General features: G+C 47.9%; 1 protein-coding gene across 1 annotated transcript; it reads right to left on the reverse strand.

The window, feature by feature from the left end:
• Positions 1–3,292: 3,292 nt before the first annotated feature.
• Positions 3,293–16,150, reverse strand: PLPBP (pyridoxal phosphate binding protein). The gene is made up of 8 exons (XM_073324817.2): positions 16,023–16,150; positions 13,895–14,002; positions 12,815–12,850; positions 12,220–12,295; positions 9,508–9,642; positions 8,197–8,339; positions 5,896–5,994; positions 3,293–5,018 (listed from the first exon to the last, which is right to left on the reverse strand). Exons 1-8 carry the CDS (start codon positions 16,119–16,121, stop codon positions 4,881–4,883), a joined length of 834 nt encoding a protein of 277 aa, XP_073180918.2. The 5' UTR covers positions 16,122–16,150; the 3' UTR covers positions 3,293–4,880.
• Between the last annotated feature and the right edge of the window lie 756 nt (positions 16,151–16,906).

A 16,906-nucleotide genomic window follows, 5' to 3' on the forward strand; every position in this document is an offset into this window, starting at 1 on the left:
ACGTGAGGGAGATTCCAACACAAGAGCCATTCTTTTGAGGTGTCCCAGATTGAGGGGTGAGTAGGTGGCGGTTTTGGAACAAATTAATCAATGAACCAGTAATAAGTCACCAGGACCAGACAGTATTCACCCAAGAGTTCTGAATTAATTCAAACTACTAACTGTAGTCTGTAACCTATCACTTAAATCAGCCTCTGTACCAGATGACTGGCAGATAGTTAGTGTAATGACAATTTAAAAAAAAAAAAAAAACTCCAGAGGAGACCCCGGCAATTACAGGCCAGTAAGCCTAACTTCAGTACCAGGCAAACTGGTTGAAATTATAGTAAAGAACAGAATTATCAGACAGAGAGGAACACAGTATTTTGGAGAAGAGTCAACATGGCTTTTGTAAAGGGAAATTGTGCCTCATTAATCTATTAGACTTTGATTGGGTCAAACAAACATGTGGACAAGGGTGATCTAGTGGATGTAGAGTACTTAGACTTTCAAGAAGCCTCTGACAAGGTCTCTCACCAAAGGCTCTTAAGCAAAGTCAGCAGTCATGGGGTCAGAGGAAGGTCCTCTCATGGATCAGGAACTGGTTAAAAGACAGGGAACAAAGGTAGGAATAAATGGTGAAATTTCAGAATGGAGACAGGGAAATAGTGGGGTCTCCCAAGGATCTGTCCTGGGAACTGTGCTGTTCAACATATCAAACGATCTGGAAAACAGGTAAACAGTAAAGTGGCAAAGTTTGCAGACAATACAAAATTACTGAAGATTGTTAAGTCCACAGCTGACTGCAAAGCGTTACAAAGGGAACTCACAAAACTGGTGACTGGGCAACAAACTGGCAGATGGAATTCAGCGTTGACAAGTGCAAAGTAAGGCACATTGGAAAACATCATCCCAACTACACCTGCAAAATGGTGGGGTCTAAATTAGCGGTTACCACTCACAAAAGAGATTTGAGTCAACTGGATAGTTCTCTGAAAACAGCCGCTTAATGTGCGGTGGCCGTCAAAACCATTAGGAAGGGGGTAGAAAAGACGACATAAAACATCATAAGGTCACTAAATCCATGGTACACCCATCCCTTGAATACTGCCTGCAGTTCTGGTCACCCCATCTCAAGAAAATATATTCGAATTGGGAAAAGTACAGAGAAGGGCAACACAAATGATGAGGGGGATGGAACCACTTCCGTATGAGGAGAGATTAAAAAGACTGGGACTGTTCAGCTTGGAAAAGGGGGGACTAATGCGGGGGACAGGATACAGGTCTATAAAATCATAACTGGGGTGAAGAAAGCGAAAGTGCTATTTACACCTTCACACAACACAAGAACTGAAGGACACCCACTGGAAGTAACAGGCCGCAAGTTTAAAACAAACGTAAGTACTTCTTCACGCTTTTCATACGGGAGGGGGAACCCATCCGACCCCAAGACGAAGCCTTCATTGGCTGAGATTATTCTTTCAAGGCAAGTTCTGACAGTGATAATGCCCCTAGAAGAGGGAATTGGAGTGGCAGCAAACTAGGGAAGTGCCTTTATTTTAATAGATGTAAATAAAGCTCATGTTGCAGGGAGATGAGGTGCCATGGGGTTACTAACAGGCCAGGGAACCTTTCATCACAAGGATTTGACTCCATTCCAGTGACCAGCGGTTAGCATCTGGCAGGTGGCCTCTGTAAAATGAGTGGGTGTCTAAGCCCACTCCTCCCTGGACAGGGAGAACCACCACATTTGGCACCCTTGCTGCCAGCCTCAGAATGGCCCAAGGAGACCAAATTCCCGCTTTGGGGGAGGATAGCCTTCTACTGGCAGGGTGTGCATGAAGCTGGCACTGGTGCTGCCCATCAAACCTGCAGCGGAGACAGAAGGCTCCTGGGTTGTCAGTGACACCTTGCACCACCACAAAAAGTTGTGCACGAAAATGCATGCTGGAAGCGGGGGGAGGGGGAGAGGAGATGCAGGAGAGTGAAGCGGCTGCCCAGCTGGGGAACAGACGCTAGCAGCGCCATGCTTTCCCCATTAATGCCTTGTCATGTTGGCACTCCCTCCTCCACAACCAGTGATCACAATGGCCTAGTTCCTCCCTCTAGGCTGCCCTCAATACCACTCCTTAGATCGGCAGGGCGGGAGAGTCGCGGCAGGAAGTCAAAGTGCATCTCTAATGCTGCATACCTCCTCACATCAGCTGTGGCCATACTTCACTGAAGGCCAGCGGCAGATCCTGCTATTTGAGTCCTAGGCATCTCTTTGGTGCTGCTGCCGAGTGCAAATCGACACACACACACACAGACTTGGAAACCAAACGTTCACTGGTGACCTAGTTTGTTATTTAAATGCCGCTCTCCAGAATTCAAAGTCCACTGCATTAACCCACTAACCCAATAGGTTCCTGCAGTACTATGGCCCTGGCACCTACCTTCCAGTCTAGATCATTCCTTGCCTCATTAAGACCCACTAGCATCCAGTTTCCACTCAGGAAGCGAGTGGAGAAGATGGGAGAGAAGGGAAAGCAGGTGGGCTTCATGGAGGGAATATGAGCTAAGGAAGAAACAGATTCACAGCTGAGTCCATCATCATTTAGTCCCGTTCTTCTGTGGTCCAGAAAGCATACTGAAGATAAGGGCTTGTTTGACATATAAAAATACAAATAGCCCAAACTCGTTATTGCTGTAGAGATCAGGGTGGAAAAGCACCATGTAGGCCAGGAGATTGTGTTGGCTCACCTGACAACCAGCTATCAAGGAATAAATCTGTAGTGATAGTCATTCTACCATCTTCCTTTTTATTTTTTGGGGTGGGAGGTGGGGAATCATTGGCTAATGCTCTCTAGAATTTCTTCTCTGTTTCCCTTGCTTCAGGCCTGTTCCTTGCTTGGGTACTTCCTGCTCTGTCCCAGCCTCCTTGTGGCTGGAGAGCACAAAACACTTCCATACCTCTAGCTAGCGATTTTAGCCTATGATTATTATGGACGTATCTGTACCCCACAGCCAAGAGGTACGAATATGGCTCTTAAACCAGCTCTACAGAATTGGGGGGCAGTGCCACCCAGAGGCACAGTGAGAGAACTGCTCCCCTCATTTTGGACGCTCTACAGTCTCGGTTTATTTTCTCCTCTGATCAAGAAGCCCTTCCTCTTATGCAGGCAAGCAGGCCCTTTGCTTCAGCTGTCATTCAAAGCAACCCCCTCCTCCAAGACAAGCCAGTCTCACTGAACATCACCTGCATAACATGGGGCTGTCCTGCATAGCAACTGTCCCGCCGTGTTCATCCAAAACATAAAATCATAGACTAAGGTCAGAAGGGACCATTATCTTTAATAGCTTTGTGATTGGCACAGATGGTATTCAAATTCACAATGGTTTTATTAACATACTATATCAAACACCACCCTCTGCAGCTCTGACAAGGGCCGTTCGGACTGCATGCAGTGTTGAAGCTATGGAACATGACAGGTTGATTCAAGAGGGTGTTCTTTTCAGTTACATTTAGAAGATAAAACCCACGGCTGATTTAACCAAACACGTGCACACACAGAAGCCTTTTGCCATGAAAAGCAGGTATTGCTACTGGTGACGAAGGTTTCCTCATTCTGGCAACAGACAAGACCCTGAAGCCGATTGTCAAAATGCGAGTTACAAAACAGATCTGCTGTAAACATGGTCAGTGAAACTCTGTGCTGCAAGAGGGATGAAAGTTTATATCCAAGCCTGGATGAAACAAGTACCTCCTTCTTGCTTTTAGAAAAAGCAGAGGCCAAGGCCAATGAATAAGTGAATTTAAAGATCTGGGAACTATATTACAGCATCTGTGCAGTGGCAATATGACTGATTTCATGTACATCTGGATGCAATGGGGTAATAATACTTTGCATTTCTGCAGCACCTTTCCTCCAAGGGTTTCAAACACATTACAAACAAGCAAGCCTCACAATCCCCCATGTGAGGTAGGTCAGTATTATTATGCCCATTTTACAGATGGGGAAACTGAGGCACAGAGTGGTTAAGTGGCTTGCCTAAGATCACATAGCAAGCCAATGGCAGAGCCAGGAGTCTGAGACAGTTCCCTGCTCTAGCTAGTAGGGCACACTGCAACTGGACTTATTGGGTAGTATGTAAGTAACTCAACACTTTACAAGGGGAAAAGGTTAAAGGCTTAAAAGCAGCCTACAAAGACAGGAGATATGTCACCAGTGGTAAGAGTTAGCAATGCCAGTCTGGAGAGGACAAATACAACCTCTGGCCAGCCAGCACACTCGCACCTTTCAAATTACGTGCCAAAAGCAGAGTGCCATTGACTTACAGTAGCAACTGTGTTCTTTATTCACTCATCAGTTCATTGGAATGGATATATTCTCTTCAGTGTCAATACTGTTAAGTGTTATCGATATGTCTCTACAAAGTAGCTTCTACCTACACATATGGTAGCTATTGAGCCATGTACTCTCTCACTCAAGATGAGTGGATATTTAGAGATGCCTCTGACAAAATTAAAACTGGCTAACCAGAAGTTAGTCCTCCATCAGGTAAACCACTCCTCATATTAAAAATATAATCACGGAGACTGCTGGAGACGCCTGTTGCTCGTTAATAACTCAATTCTAGTGCTTAATCAGTTTATCCAACATAGTTATCCAAGAGTGATTGTTCTTAAAAGTAGCTAAGATGCCAAGTGATTTTCAATCACAAATTTTCTTGTTGTTTGCAGGTAAAAAAAATCCAGTTTCTACTCACATACAGTAATCGTTATAGGTTCTGAGACCTCTGGTCTATTACCAGGTATTTCCCCTCACTGGCATGACAAGCTGTCACTATGGAAGGAGATGAAAGTGCATAGTTAAGTTTCCCTGGTGTCCTGTAGTTTAGAACATCTTTCCTCTTTCTATTTAGTGCTCTTGCACAGCCAAGGTCTCCACTTTGCTTTTAGTGTCACTGAGGGCCTTGGCATTGGCTGGTTTGTTGGAGTAGTCCCGCTCTCCAAAAATAACGCTTCCAATCCGGACATTTGTGGATCCAACCTCAATCTGGAGAGAGAAGAGGGAACAAGACAGCCCTCAGACGCCGTGGCTCAATACAAAGTTGTCCCACAGACCATTAACCCTATCTGTAACCCAGCTTGGGGCTTAATCAGTAGCACACACAAGAATGCATGTGTCCTCTATTCCCACATGCAATCTCTGCCCCACATTTGGGCTTCAAAGTGCCCTTTTGATCATTTACTCCAGTTATAAGCCATCGCGCAAAAGGTATCCACCAGTGGAACAAGTTAGCCCTATTCCCATGCTGACAGCAGATCCCAGAACAGAACTGCCGGAGTTTACTAGTCCTGTGCTTGCCTGCTTTATAACAAAAGAGAGGAAGGATGGCCCAGTGTTTAGGGTGCTAGCCTGGGACCCGGGAACCCCGGGTTCAGATGCCCTGTGAGAGCTTGGGCAAGTCACTTAGGCTTTGTGCCTCTGTTCCCCACTGTACAATGGGGATAATAGCACTGCCCTGCCGCACAAGGGTGTTGGGAGGAGAAATACATTAATGATTGGGAGGGGCTCAGACAGCCCAGAGATGAGGTCCATGTAGGTACCTTAGATACACAGGTTGTGTCCTTAACAGAATCAGTGCTCAGAGTCACACTAATGTGGAAGTCACTGGAGCAAGCCTTACTCTGGAAAGGGTCATGACAAACAGGAGAAGCTATCAAACAGATCAACGATGACCTAGTTCTAAGATGACAATTCAGATCAGTCTCAGTTAAGGAGACTTAGCTTCAGAATCTCAGTGCAGGATGGGCTGCAAGGTCTGGCTGTTGGATCCCTGGCCTGTGCTGTCACTATCCCTAGAGGGAGGTGGCATTGGTGGGATGACTGCTACCTTAGATCTTGGGTGGCCAAAGGAAATCAGACTTACTGCATGTTGATAGTCTGTGGACATGCCCATACTCAGCTCAACTTTCTCAATGGGGATATTTAGCTTTTCGCATATGTCCTGTCGCAAGGATATCAAAACCTGAGAGAGGAAACAAGGGGAGGATTACACATTGCTCAGCAGTTACACTGTAAAGCATTCAGTGTGTCCTGGAACAAGCTTTAGGCTATCTTTTGGAGATTCCCTCCATCTGGCTGCAGTTCCCATTCTCCCTGTTCTCAAGGACTCATGCCTGTTTTTAAGATACCTCGTGAGCTTTTGAAAATTTACAATGCAGCTTATCTGTAGGCCACATTAGTGACAATACACACATCCTCTCAAGGGACTGAGTGTCACAGCAGTGTGCCTGGAGCAGATCTGCTAATTCGGAGCAGCGATAGGACCTTACGCTACTTGGCCTCAGACACAGGCCCCTCAAAGCAGAAAACAGCGAAAGCAAGATGAGGTTGAAGCTTTGCCTGAAGGCAGATCTGTCTGATCAGGCGATTCAGTGCATTTCCTCAGCAATCTTCACAAGACGGGTGCCTATGAATGTCCTGGATACAGCCTCAAGAGAGGACTGGTGGGATATGCAAAGGACCAGGCTGTTCTAAGTTATACTTCCTTGTAAATCAGACAAAGTTAATTGACACCTTTGCACCTCCAGGGATAAGGGTGCATCAGCATTTCCAAATCCTGTGGTCAAGGTGAAGCTGTGCTAGCCTGCATTTTAGAACTAGGAGTCAGGAACTCCCACGTTCTCATCCCAGTGCTGATACCGATGGCCTCTGCAGCCACGCACAAGTCATGAACCTCTAGGTCACTCCGTTTCTCTTTATGGAATAGGGGACAATACCATTTACCTACCTCAGAGTGGACTCAGGATATTGTCTTCAAAGTGCTGTGCAAACCAAGAATGCTCTAGAAATGCCAAGTATTAAGGAGTGAACACTGGAGTAAGCTGAAGACTATTTTCATTTGGAGCCTTACTGTCATACTTTTAACACAAGCTCTTTAGAGCAGGGACCATCCGTGTCAGGTTAATACATCGCCTACCAGATAGGAGCTTATCCCTGACCGAAGTCTTTAAACACTAACGCAATGAAGACACCAACCAACAATTCACTTCCTTCCAATACCCAGGAAAGGTCTGTAGAACACTTCGTTAGTTACCACACGCAAATGACACTGGCAGAAGCTACACTTACGCAGTTACGGGCGTTTTCTGTAGCGTAATTAAATGAGAGTTTGTTAGAGAGGTTAACTACTTGTTCCGATACAAGGTGTGACCTGCGGAACCCAGCAGCCTCCTCCTGATCCTGACAAGGCCTGGTCTACACCGAAAACGGAGATCGACTTTGCAAAGTCCCTCAGGGGTTTGAGAGGGTCACACTTCTGGAGAGGGGTGGATTTACTTCCCACTCCATCACTGCAGCGTTTGCACTACAGCATTGCCACGGTAGCACCTCGAGTACAGGTGTGCGAAAACTCTTTGCAGGATAAGGTTGTGAGCACATGGTGGGGCGGCCCTTTGAGGGAGCTGGGCTTGGCTGCAACTGTGTCTAATCATGCATTGCCCAGGCCAGGAATCAGGCGTAGCCTGCAGATCACCTGGTCTTCAGATGAAAGGCCAGCAAGCAGCTCAGTTAGGAGAGAACTCTTCAGGAGATGCAGGGACTTGGGAAAGGACCTGAAAGGGGGCTCTCCCCACCAGCTAAGTGGAAGACTTTGCTGGAGACACCTCCTGTCTAGACAGGGCAGAGGCAGAAGCCCTCTGAGGAAGAGGCCTGAGGAGACGCCATGTAGCCAGATCTGGGGATCTGTTCTGGTTTTGAAAATTAAACCCATCCCTGAAGAAAGGGACTGAAATTCTACGGCTGTTGGGAGTTCTGACACCATGGCCGGGGAGCTGGTCGCACTGACTTACGTTCTTACAGTAGCGTGACTATCTTCCAGCATGCCTTTCTGAAGTCAGCCTTTTAAACTGGAAGAACTAACAACAGTAGCCCTTAATTAGCTGTTTTGTAACTGGATGCTGCACCTCTCTCATCCTGCTGCTATGTACCTGTTTCCTTGCCTCATTGTGGAAGAGATGGCATAGTCTCAGTCAGTTGGGTTCATGGTAGCTGTACTTCCCCTTACAAGTAGTGTGGTGGTTGTCTGTTTAGCTGTCCTCCACAAGCCCTAGCCAGGATTACTGCCAGAAGGGCTAAACTGTGGTCCCAGGCATTGGGAATCTTACCACTGATTTCCAGTGAATCCAGCCACTGATTTCCAGTGAATCCAAAGATTTGGAAGTCTTACCTGGAAGTCAGGATTTGGTCCCTTACTGAGGTCATGTCCAAAGCTGCCAATTGTCATCAGACCCACAAACTCCAGGCTTGGACACTCCTTGATTATATGCTCCACTGTTCCCACTATTTCTCCAGGTGGGAGTCCATGCTTACCTGAAAAAGAAGGCATATACCGCAATGGTGAAACAGCAACACACCGTCAAACTCCATATCGAGTTCCCTGCTCAGGGCCAGAGGCTGCCTAGAGATGGTTTTCATTTTGTTGTAACTTAGCCCACCAAATATCTATGGCCTACAGCAGTATCAAACCAGACACAGGCTCTCCCAAATGGAGCACAGAGTGGTACAGCCACCTGCAGCCCCTCAAGAGCTGTGGAGCATCGGGGGTGGTCTAGTGGTTTTAGAGCACTGAAAAGTCTCCTATGCATTCTCCTTAGCACTGCTACTTTGGACACTTTGACCACTAGCTTCACCTGATGTAGGAGCAGCACCCAAGAGGTCTGCAATACAAAAAAAAAAAAAAAATCTATGTTAAAAGAAAATCAATCTTGAAAGAAATGGTGACAGTGCCCCGCTTACTCTGTTCTCTGCAACCGCTCCTCTGTGCTTTCAAATATGAGCCCTTGTCTACACTTAAGTTTTGCTGGTATAACTACACTGGCAAACCCTCCTGGTGTAGACATGCAGTTATACCACAAAAAGAGTGCCTTTCCAGTATAGCTTATTCTGGGTCAGTGAGTGAAATACGGCAAACTGGCAAAAGCACTTTGTGCTGTTAAAACAGCCTCTATGCCAGGGCTTTTGCCTGTGCAGGTGTGTTCTTAAAACAAAACAAAAAACCCCAGCGGACTATAGCTATGCTGGTAAAAACTTAAGTGGAGACCTGGACTAAAAATGCATGTGTGTCTTGTCACATATCTGCTTGATTTCTGTTAGGCAAGCGAGGCTCCCACCCATGGCCCCATATTTCCAATGGCATTTGAAACAAACATTTTGTTTGCTGCATAATTGAGGCCTGGCCAATGCGAGGAATAGCATTTACTGCTCTGGTGATGCCAGCAAAGGACACCCAAGCCTGGCTTTTCCTGTTTTCTTGCAGGATTTACTGCCTCCCCAATTTCTCACTGATAATGGAGGTTTTTTTTAACTGAGCTATTCAGACTGGAAAGAGAGACTCCATTTTAAAACACTGAAGGCAGGTTGAATTTCAGACCTAGAGTAGCTCTAGAAATACACAAATCAGTCTAACCCAGCTACATCATACCCATCAATAGTGCTAACAGAACATGAAGGTCATTAGCTCAAGTGTCCAACCACTTACTATCTTCTCCACTTGTGTTAACTTGCACCATGATTTTTAACCTCTGCGATGACCCTTTTTTCTGCCACGAGCTGTTCATTTTGTCTGCCAGTTTCACAGAATCCACTGTTTCCACCATAAACAGATTGGGGACAGCTAAGGAGAAATAAAGCAGATTTGAGGGCACTTCTGTTGGCAAAAGCACAAACAACTGTAGCTGGAACACTGTCTGCCTCAACTGGCAATAGCCTCTTGTTAACTGTCGCCAGGATCTCCCAAGTCTCAGTCCTGGATCCAATACATTTGCCTTGGGCAAGTCTCTTCACCTCTGGATCTCAGTTTCCCCATCCATAAAATGAACACTACCGACCTCCCTCACAAGGGCTGCGAGGATTAGTTTGTGGTTGTACAGCACATTGAGAACATACAGCACTGTAGGAACTAAATGCAAAATGGCACCCAGCTTCTTGATACCAACAGAAGTGGAAGATATGGAGAGAGAAATTTTGGGTGCAAACCAAATGAAATAGTTGAAAATCTCTGTCAAGGAAAGAAATGGATTGAAAGAGGATTTAACCTGTAACAGTGCTTTCTAAAACTTTAAAGCTGCAGATGTCTCATGCAGTGCAGGAAGTGTTTAGCTTAAAGTTCTGTTTAGACCCCTTGAGCTTACTGTATTTTTCTTGCCTTGCTCTTTCTTACCAAGGCCATTTGCACGAGGAACATGGTGGTGGATCTTTGGATCATCTGCTCCTGCTGTTTACTCCCCACTTGAAGTCATAAGCCCCTCTCTGTGAAGCAGCAGGGGCAGAGGAACTAACATGCAGACAGGCATCAGTAAGAGAGACAGAGAAACAGAATGATCTTGTCACCAGGTTTCCACAAGGCTTCAATCATTCTTTAGTGCCATACACCAAAGACAGACTTTAGACTTTGCATAGCAAGTTCAGTGTGCTACAGTGTGCATTTGCCATGGAACACAGATTATTGTACCCAATTTAGCAGATGGTGGCAATTCAGCTTGACCCCTTGCTACAAATGGTACATACCAAAATATCCCTCAGTTGTGAGACATCTTCTCCCCACTCTTATAAGAGGTCACAGTGACCCAGCACAGAGAGAGCTTGGGCTGTAGAAGAGCTAAGTAAACATCAAAAATACCCTGGAATCAATGAAATACTATTCTGTATTGGATTCAAGAATTGCCAGATAGGATTGGACCATAGCCTCATCCCAGCTCAGTAGCCTGTCTCCCACAGTAGCCAGTGTCAGCTGCAACAAACCCACAGTGGGTAGGTATGAGAGAGTCTACTCCAAGAAATTTCCTCCTCACCCAATAGAAGTTGGTGCACGCCCAAGAGGTTTTACAGCCCTTCCAATACTTATAGGTGGGTCTGCAAAAGCCCTAGTGTAGACGCAGTGATACCCAAAGAGGAGTGTTTTTTCTGATCTAGGCCTTCTCTACACTACAGAGTTTTGTCGACAAAATAGTGGAGGTGTACACATTGAAATGCTCCTCCCGCCGATGTAACTCCCCTGCTATGCGGACATAATAAAACCACCTCAATAAGGGGTGCAGGGCTTATGTCCGTGTAGTTAGGGCAATGCAGTCTTACATGGGCTATTGGCTGACATTCTTGTGAATTTCATGGCTCCACTGGAGCCATGAAATTGACAAGAAAGCTACCTCAAAGCTGGGCGGCTGCCCAGTCTCCACTCCAAGCCAGACTGCCACCCAGGCTCCCAGCTTGGGCTGCCGCCTGGGCTCCCCACTCCTCACCGGGAGCCCTGCCGTCCCCCGGCACTGTGGCAGCCGGCCGAACTCCAGGCGTGGATCTCCCCACCAAAGGCGAGAAGCCCCAGGTGGCTGGCCTCCCATCCACAGTCGGGAGCTGGAAGGCGAGAAGCCCCCGGGGCAGCTGGACTCCTGGTGTGGAGCCGAAAGCCCTGGAGTTCTCAGCCCCCCACACTGCCCCTCTTCAGTTGGTGGAAGCACTCATGGTGAGGACGTGCACCACCGACAGAAGGAGAGTAGCATGGACAGCAGCCACCACAGTAATTACTGCAGTGGCTGTAAGTTGACCTAACATAGGTCGACTTATCTTTGTAGTGTGGACATAGCCATAGCTTATTTTGTTGGGAACCTGGTAATAGATATATCGGAAGAAGAACTCATTGGTACGTATGAACCGACTATACACTAGGCAGGTTTGCTGTATAGCTATACCAGCCAACACTTTCTAGTATAGCCAAGGCCTCATTTATGCACTTTTGAAAGTTTTACCTTTAAAGCTCAGAATAGCCCCATTATCCAAGCAAGCGTCTAGTCTTTTTTTAATCCTGCTAGGCTCTTGGTCTTTGATGTCTTGTGGAAATGAGTTCCACAGGCTGCTTTTTATTTTAGTGTATGTGAAAATTCACAAACACAAAAGCAGTTCTCTCTTGCAGCCAGAGGCAAATATCAGACACACCAAAGTCATATGCCCCCAATGAAGGGGTCCCTGCCTCCTGTGCAACAAAGGTATCACAGAGCCATTTTGAATGGCCTCCAGCCAGCAGTGGACTATGGGAAAGGATAACAGCAGACAGAAGTAAAAGTAAAACATGAAGCCAGGACCATGCTTTCTTGGCCTGTAATCAACTGCACTAATGGGTTAATCAAGCAAGTTATGACACTGGAAGAACTTGTTGCTCTGGTACACTGAGCATAAAGAAGTTAAATTAAAAGTTTACCAATCAGTTTGTTGACATTGCTCTTCTGCAGATGGCCTATAAAATGCCATTTAATCTCTGGACATGAAGACATAATCTGAGAACAGAGGAAGAGAATTAATCGAGTTTGAACTGCAATTTTTTCACCAGCCAAAAAGCATTTGGGGCTGAAAAAAAACAAACAAGCCAGACACCTCTTTCTATAACATACTGAGGGAAGTTTGGCTCAGACAGTGCTTCTGGTGCTAGTGAGGTTGGTTCCTGTGGGGAGGACTAAGGGAATAGAATGTTATGCAAAATGTGAGCAAAAAGCTAACTGTAAAACAATGTTGTTTTTCAAAAGCAAGTCATTATCCCTGGTCTTTAAAACCTGAGAACAGCCTGTATCTGCTGTTGCAGAGATCATTACTGGCAATGCAGGGTCCATATGCAAGCCTCACGACTAATTGTGCTCATTGACAGGAGCTTCAAGAGTTCTGATAAATAGGCCTGAAACTAAGGATACTCCCACCCTCCACCTTGATTCCTTAAAGCATCGATGGAATGTCTGCATAATTGTAAAGATACTTTGGGGGTGACGGGGAGACTATATAAAAAAACCCAACAGTATACTTACTTTGGAGTCTGATGCCTTTTCTAGCAATTCTTGAACCTGAGTGAATTAAAGACATTCTCTTGTTAAAACTACATCAGGCAGTTCTCCATTTTCTGCTGGAAGAGCAGAGGTGTCCCAGGAACGCTGGTTGTGGCACAGTACACCGTACAGCTGTATCAGCAAATACACAACTACGGACTTTCCAAGGAGTGCGTATGGGGATGATGGTGAGATGGGGACTGCTCTCCCCTCTGTAGCACCCAGTAATGCTAATGGATGTAATACATTGGCATCACGAGCAGAACGTGCTACGTGGAGTATAACAGACACGCACTACTCTGCTGAGAGTCTGGCATTTGGTAGAAGAGGACTCTGAAGTTAGGCAGTGCACTTTTACTTCTACTGCACTTTGAACAGCATTCAGATACAGGGCACTTTTTCTCACTACTTTACCAAGAATGAACATCTGGATTTTTTCCCCCCCTCCTCTACCTGGCCATAAGCTAGCATCCTTGTGCACAGGAGGTCAGCTAACAGTGCTGTTATTTGGTACAGAAATATCAAAGTTTCTAGCACTGCTTGTAGCTCTCCCTTCTTGACACCGCTGCCTGAGGTTTAATTGCAAAAACAGAGCAGGATGTAAGCAAAGGAGCTAGCCATGAAATACTGCAGCCCAGGGTTATGGCTTGCTGGGTAAAATACCCAGTTACTCCCCTTTCCATTATGCCCTGTTGTCTAGGATGGAACTATAGCATTTGTCAAGAAATTAGAAGACAAGAATTCATACAGTGGTGGTTAACCAACCTTAAAATAAAGATAAATGCTCCAGTCCACAAAAGAAAACCTAAATGTGGATTCGAAGCAGAGTCCGCTTTTACTAGTCATCCAGGGGCTAAAGCTTAAGGGCTCACCACAAGAGAGAATGCTTGTCAGACAGTTTCTAAAAGGCATGCTGTAGTTCAAGATCAACTTCTTGGGCCAGCAGGAATTCAGTGGATGCAATTCTACGGCCTATACCATGCAGCATGATGGACTAAATCCCAACAGTCTCATCTGGCCTTAAAGCCTATGAAATAATGGAAGAAAGGTGGGGGCACTTACATAGTTTTCTCCAAAACTGCGTTGCCCTTGATTGTAGGCCTCTATAACCATGTCTGCAGGTTTGGTTTTACTGACAGCCACGAGTCGAGGCTGTACAGCAGGGAGACCCTGTCAAAGGAAGCAGTTGTGAGAAGTCAGTGGCATGAATACCAGGACCAAACCTCAAGTTTGCTCCTCAGTTGAGAGGGCTATTCAAAATCTAGTGAAGTTATCCTCATGGCCAGCTACTTAAAAGAACAGCCTCTTCTCTCTCCAAAAGCCTGTAGTCTAGAGCAACCTGCTCTGTAGTGCAGGAGGTGCCACAATATGCCACTAAGGAGAAGAATTTAATAACTGTCTTGAGGAGGGTCTCTTCCACTTGCAGTCATAAGGGCCATGCTGGCGAGATGCTTCAAGGGCTTATCTACACATGAAAGACAGATGGAATAAGATAGGGTATGAATTTAAAGCAGAGTAACTATTCCTGATTAACTCTAGGTGACTGCTCTTATTCCAACATGGAATAAACTAATCTGGAATAAAGCACTCTTATTCCAGAATAAGAGCATCCACAGATGGACTCAGTCAGAAATAGCACCCTATGTAGACAAGGTCCAGCAATCTTAACTGACAATTTGGCCACATCTACACTGAGAAAGAGCATCATGTTAGAAGATGTGTTAACTTAGGGTTTATTGTGACTTTGCACCTCATGTAGACAAGGACAATGTTTTCTCAAAAACTACTAAACCAGTTGCAGTTAACCCTCTGCTGCTCCTAAGCATAGCTACAACCAGCTAGCATGTCATTAACCACATCTGTCCTCGTCCATATGAAGTACAAAATCATGTCAGTTAATATGTTCGTTAACTTTCCAACACAACGTTGTTTCCCCAGTGGTATGGCCTTACAGAAACTTTTGACACGCTCTTTTTACAGCTAATTCCCTACAAACGTTTCTTGACTTCTTACTGCCCAGTCGGGCGTAAACTTCAGGAGAGTGAGAAATCCTCAGTATAGAAAAAGCAGGGCCTTCTTTCAAGCTCTACATTAGGCCACTCAAGCAGCCAGAGCTGGACTGAAGAGGACAGCTGGGAGAAATGTATCTGGGTGCTTACATTAGTTACGCTACCAGAATCCCTCAGGGACGGCAAAAATTCCCTGATTTTTCCTTCCCTTAGATACAACACAAAAATACAAGGGCTGGGATAATCCCTCCTGGCACTTATGCTTTTAGAAGTGGGAGACAGAGAGGGACGATTAGTAGCGCAGTGCCGGGGGTGGGATATTTTCAGAAGGCGACACGGGGTGGAGGAGCACGTCTTGGGGACGGAAGAAGGACAGCAGCCCCTAAAGCAGCGGGGGCGCGCTCTGGATAGGTGTAGGAGACCCCCCCCACACACACACACGTGGGGCTCCTAGAATTGGGGGGAACAATAAAAGCCGATTTCAACTGAAAGGAGGAAAGAGAAAACCCAGCCAACTCGGGGGAGGGGGAGAGACGCTCTGCAGCCGCCTAACCAACCCCCGTTTGCCCTCCCCACCTTAAACACACTCCTTCCCCAACCCCCCCCCCCCAGCCAGCCCCAACCCCCCCCTTTCACTCCTTAGCACCCGCCTCCCAGAAACTCACCCTACCACACAGAGCCAGCTTGGGGGGGCGGGGGGATTGGGGGCGGGAGAAGAGAAAGAGGCCCTGCTCCCCCTCAGTGCTGGGGGGCCCAGCGGGAAGGGCAGCCAGGGGGCCCATAGGGCGGGGGACCCCCCGGTGCTGGGGGGGGGGCCCATAGGGCGGGGGACCCCCCGGTGCTGGGGGGGGGGCCCATAGGGCGGGGGACCCCCCGGTGCTGGGGGGGGGCCATAGGGCGGGGGACCCCGGTGCTGGGGGGGGGCGGGGGACCCATAGGGCGGGGGACCCCGGTGCTGGGGGGGGCCCATAGGGCGGGGGACCCCCCGGTGCTGGGGGGGGGCCATAGGGCGGGGGACCCCGGTGCTGGGGGGGGGCCATAGGGCGGGGGACCCCGGTGCTGGGGGGGGGCGGGGGACCCATAGGGCGGGGGACCCCGGTGCTGGGGGGGGCCCATAGGGCGGGGGACCCCGGTGCTGGGGGGGGGGGGAGTGTGAATCAAGCGGCCCCACCCCCTCTCACCTGGGGCCGCCTGGCCGCCGCCTGCTGCACCCGCTCCGTGACCGCCCGGAGCGCCGGGCCCAACCCTGCGCCCGCTGCCATCCCGGCTCTCCCCCACATCCCCCGCAGAGCAGCCGCTCCCAGCCCCACTTCCGCCACGCACGCCCCGCCCCCTCATATCAGCCAATCGGCGCGCGCCATCCGACCCACCCGGCCAATGGCCGCGGGAGGTGGGGCCAGGGAAGCGAGGCTGCGCCCTGAGACTGGCCGCGCGCGGCGGCCATTTCGGAAAGGTCAGCAGGGCTCAGCGCCGCCCAGGAGTGGCCGTGCACCCTGCAAAGCGGGGCTGGCCCGGTGCGGGGGTGCGTGTCGTGCCCCGGGCGCATTGCACGGACGACAGGCAGCTGCGGGCAGGGACCAAGTATGGGATTGCTAATTGCCATTGCTTATCCCTGTGATGCCATTAACAATCATAAGGAAGCTAGTGTTCCTAGAGAGGCATCATCAATTAACCTTTAAGTACATTGACAATAATAATTAACAATACACAGACAGTATTCTGGCCTGTTCAGGTTGTTACAGGGCTCTCCTGAGCAGCTTCCAGTAGTGCTCAGCTGGCCTCTGTTACTTGTGATTCTTTCTGCCTCCCTTCCCCTTAAGGAGCAAATTCTTGTATCATTTAATATATTACATCGACACTGTGCTTTGTGTTTATGTCAGCAAAAAAGCAAGGGCAAAGATGCGTGGTGAGGGTCTCCCACCTCTCTAGTGAATGCTCTAACCCTGCACGAAAGGAGCCTTCTTGCTCACTCTGGCCCAAAGTACACTTAGCTATTTATACACAGGGGCCCAGTGTCAACAGGAGACCCCGCTGTAGGCTCTGGTTTATTCAAGTGGGGCTTGAT

The sequence above is a fragment of the Lepidochelys kempii genome, chromosome 26, assembly GCF_965140285.1.
Source record: "Lepidochelys kempii isolate rLepKem1 chromosome 26, rLepKem1.hap1, whole genome shotgun sequence".
NCBI classification, from domain to species: Eukaryota; Metazoa; Chordata; order Testudines; family Cheloniidae; genus Lepidochelys; species Lepidochelys kempii.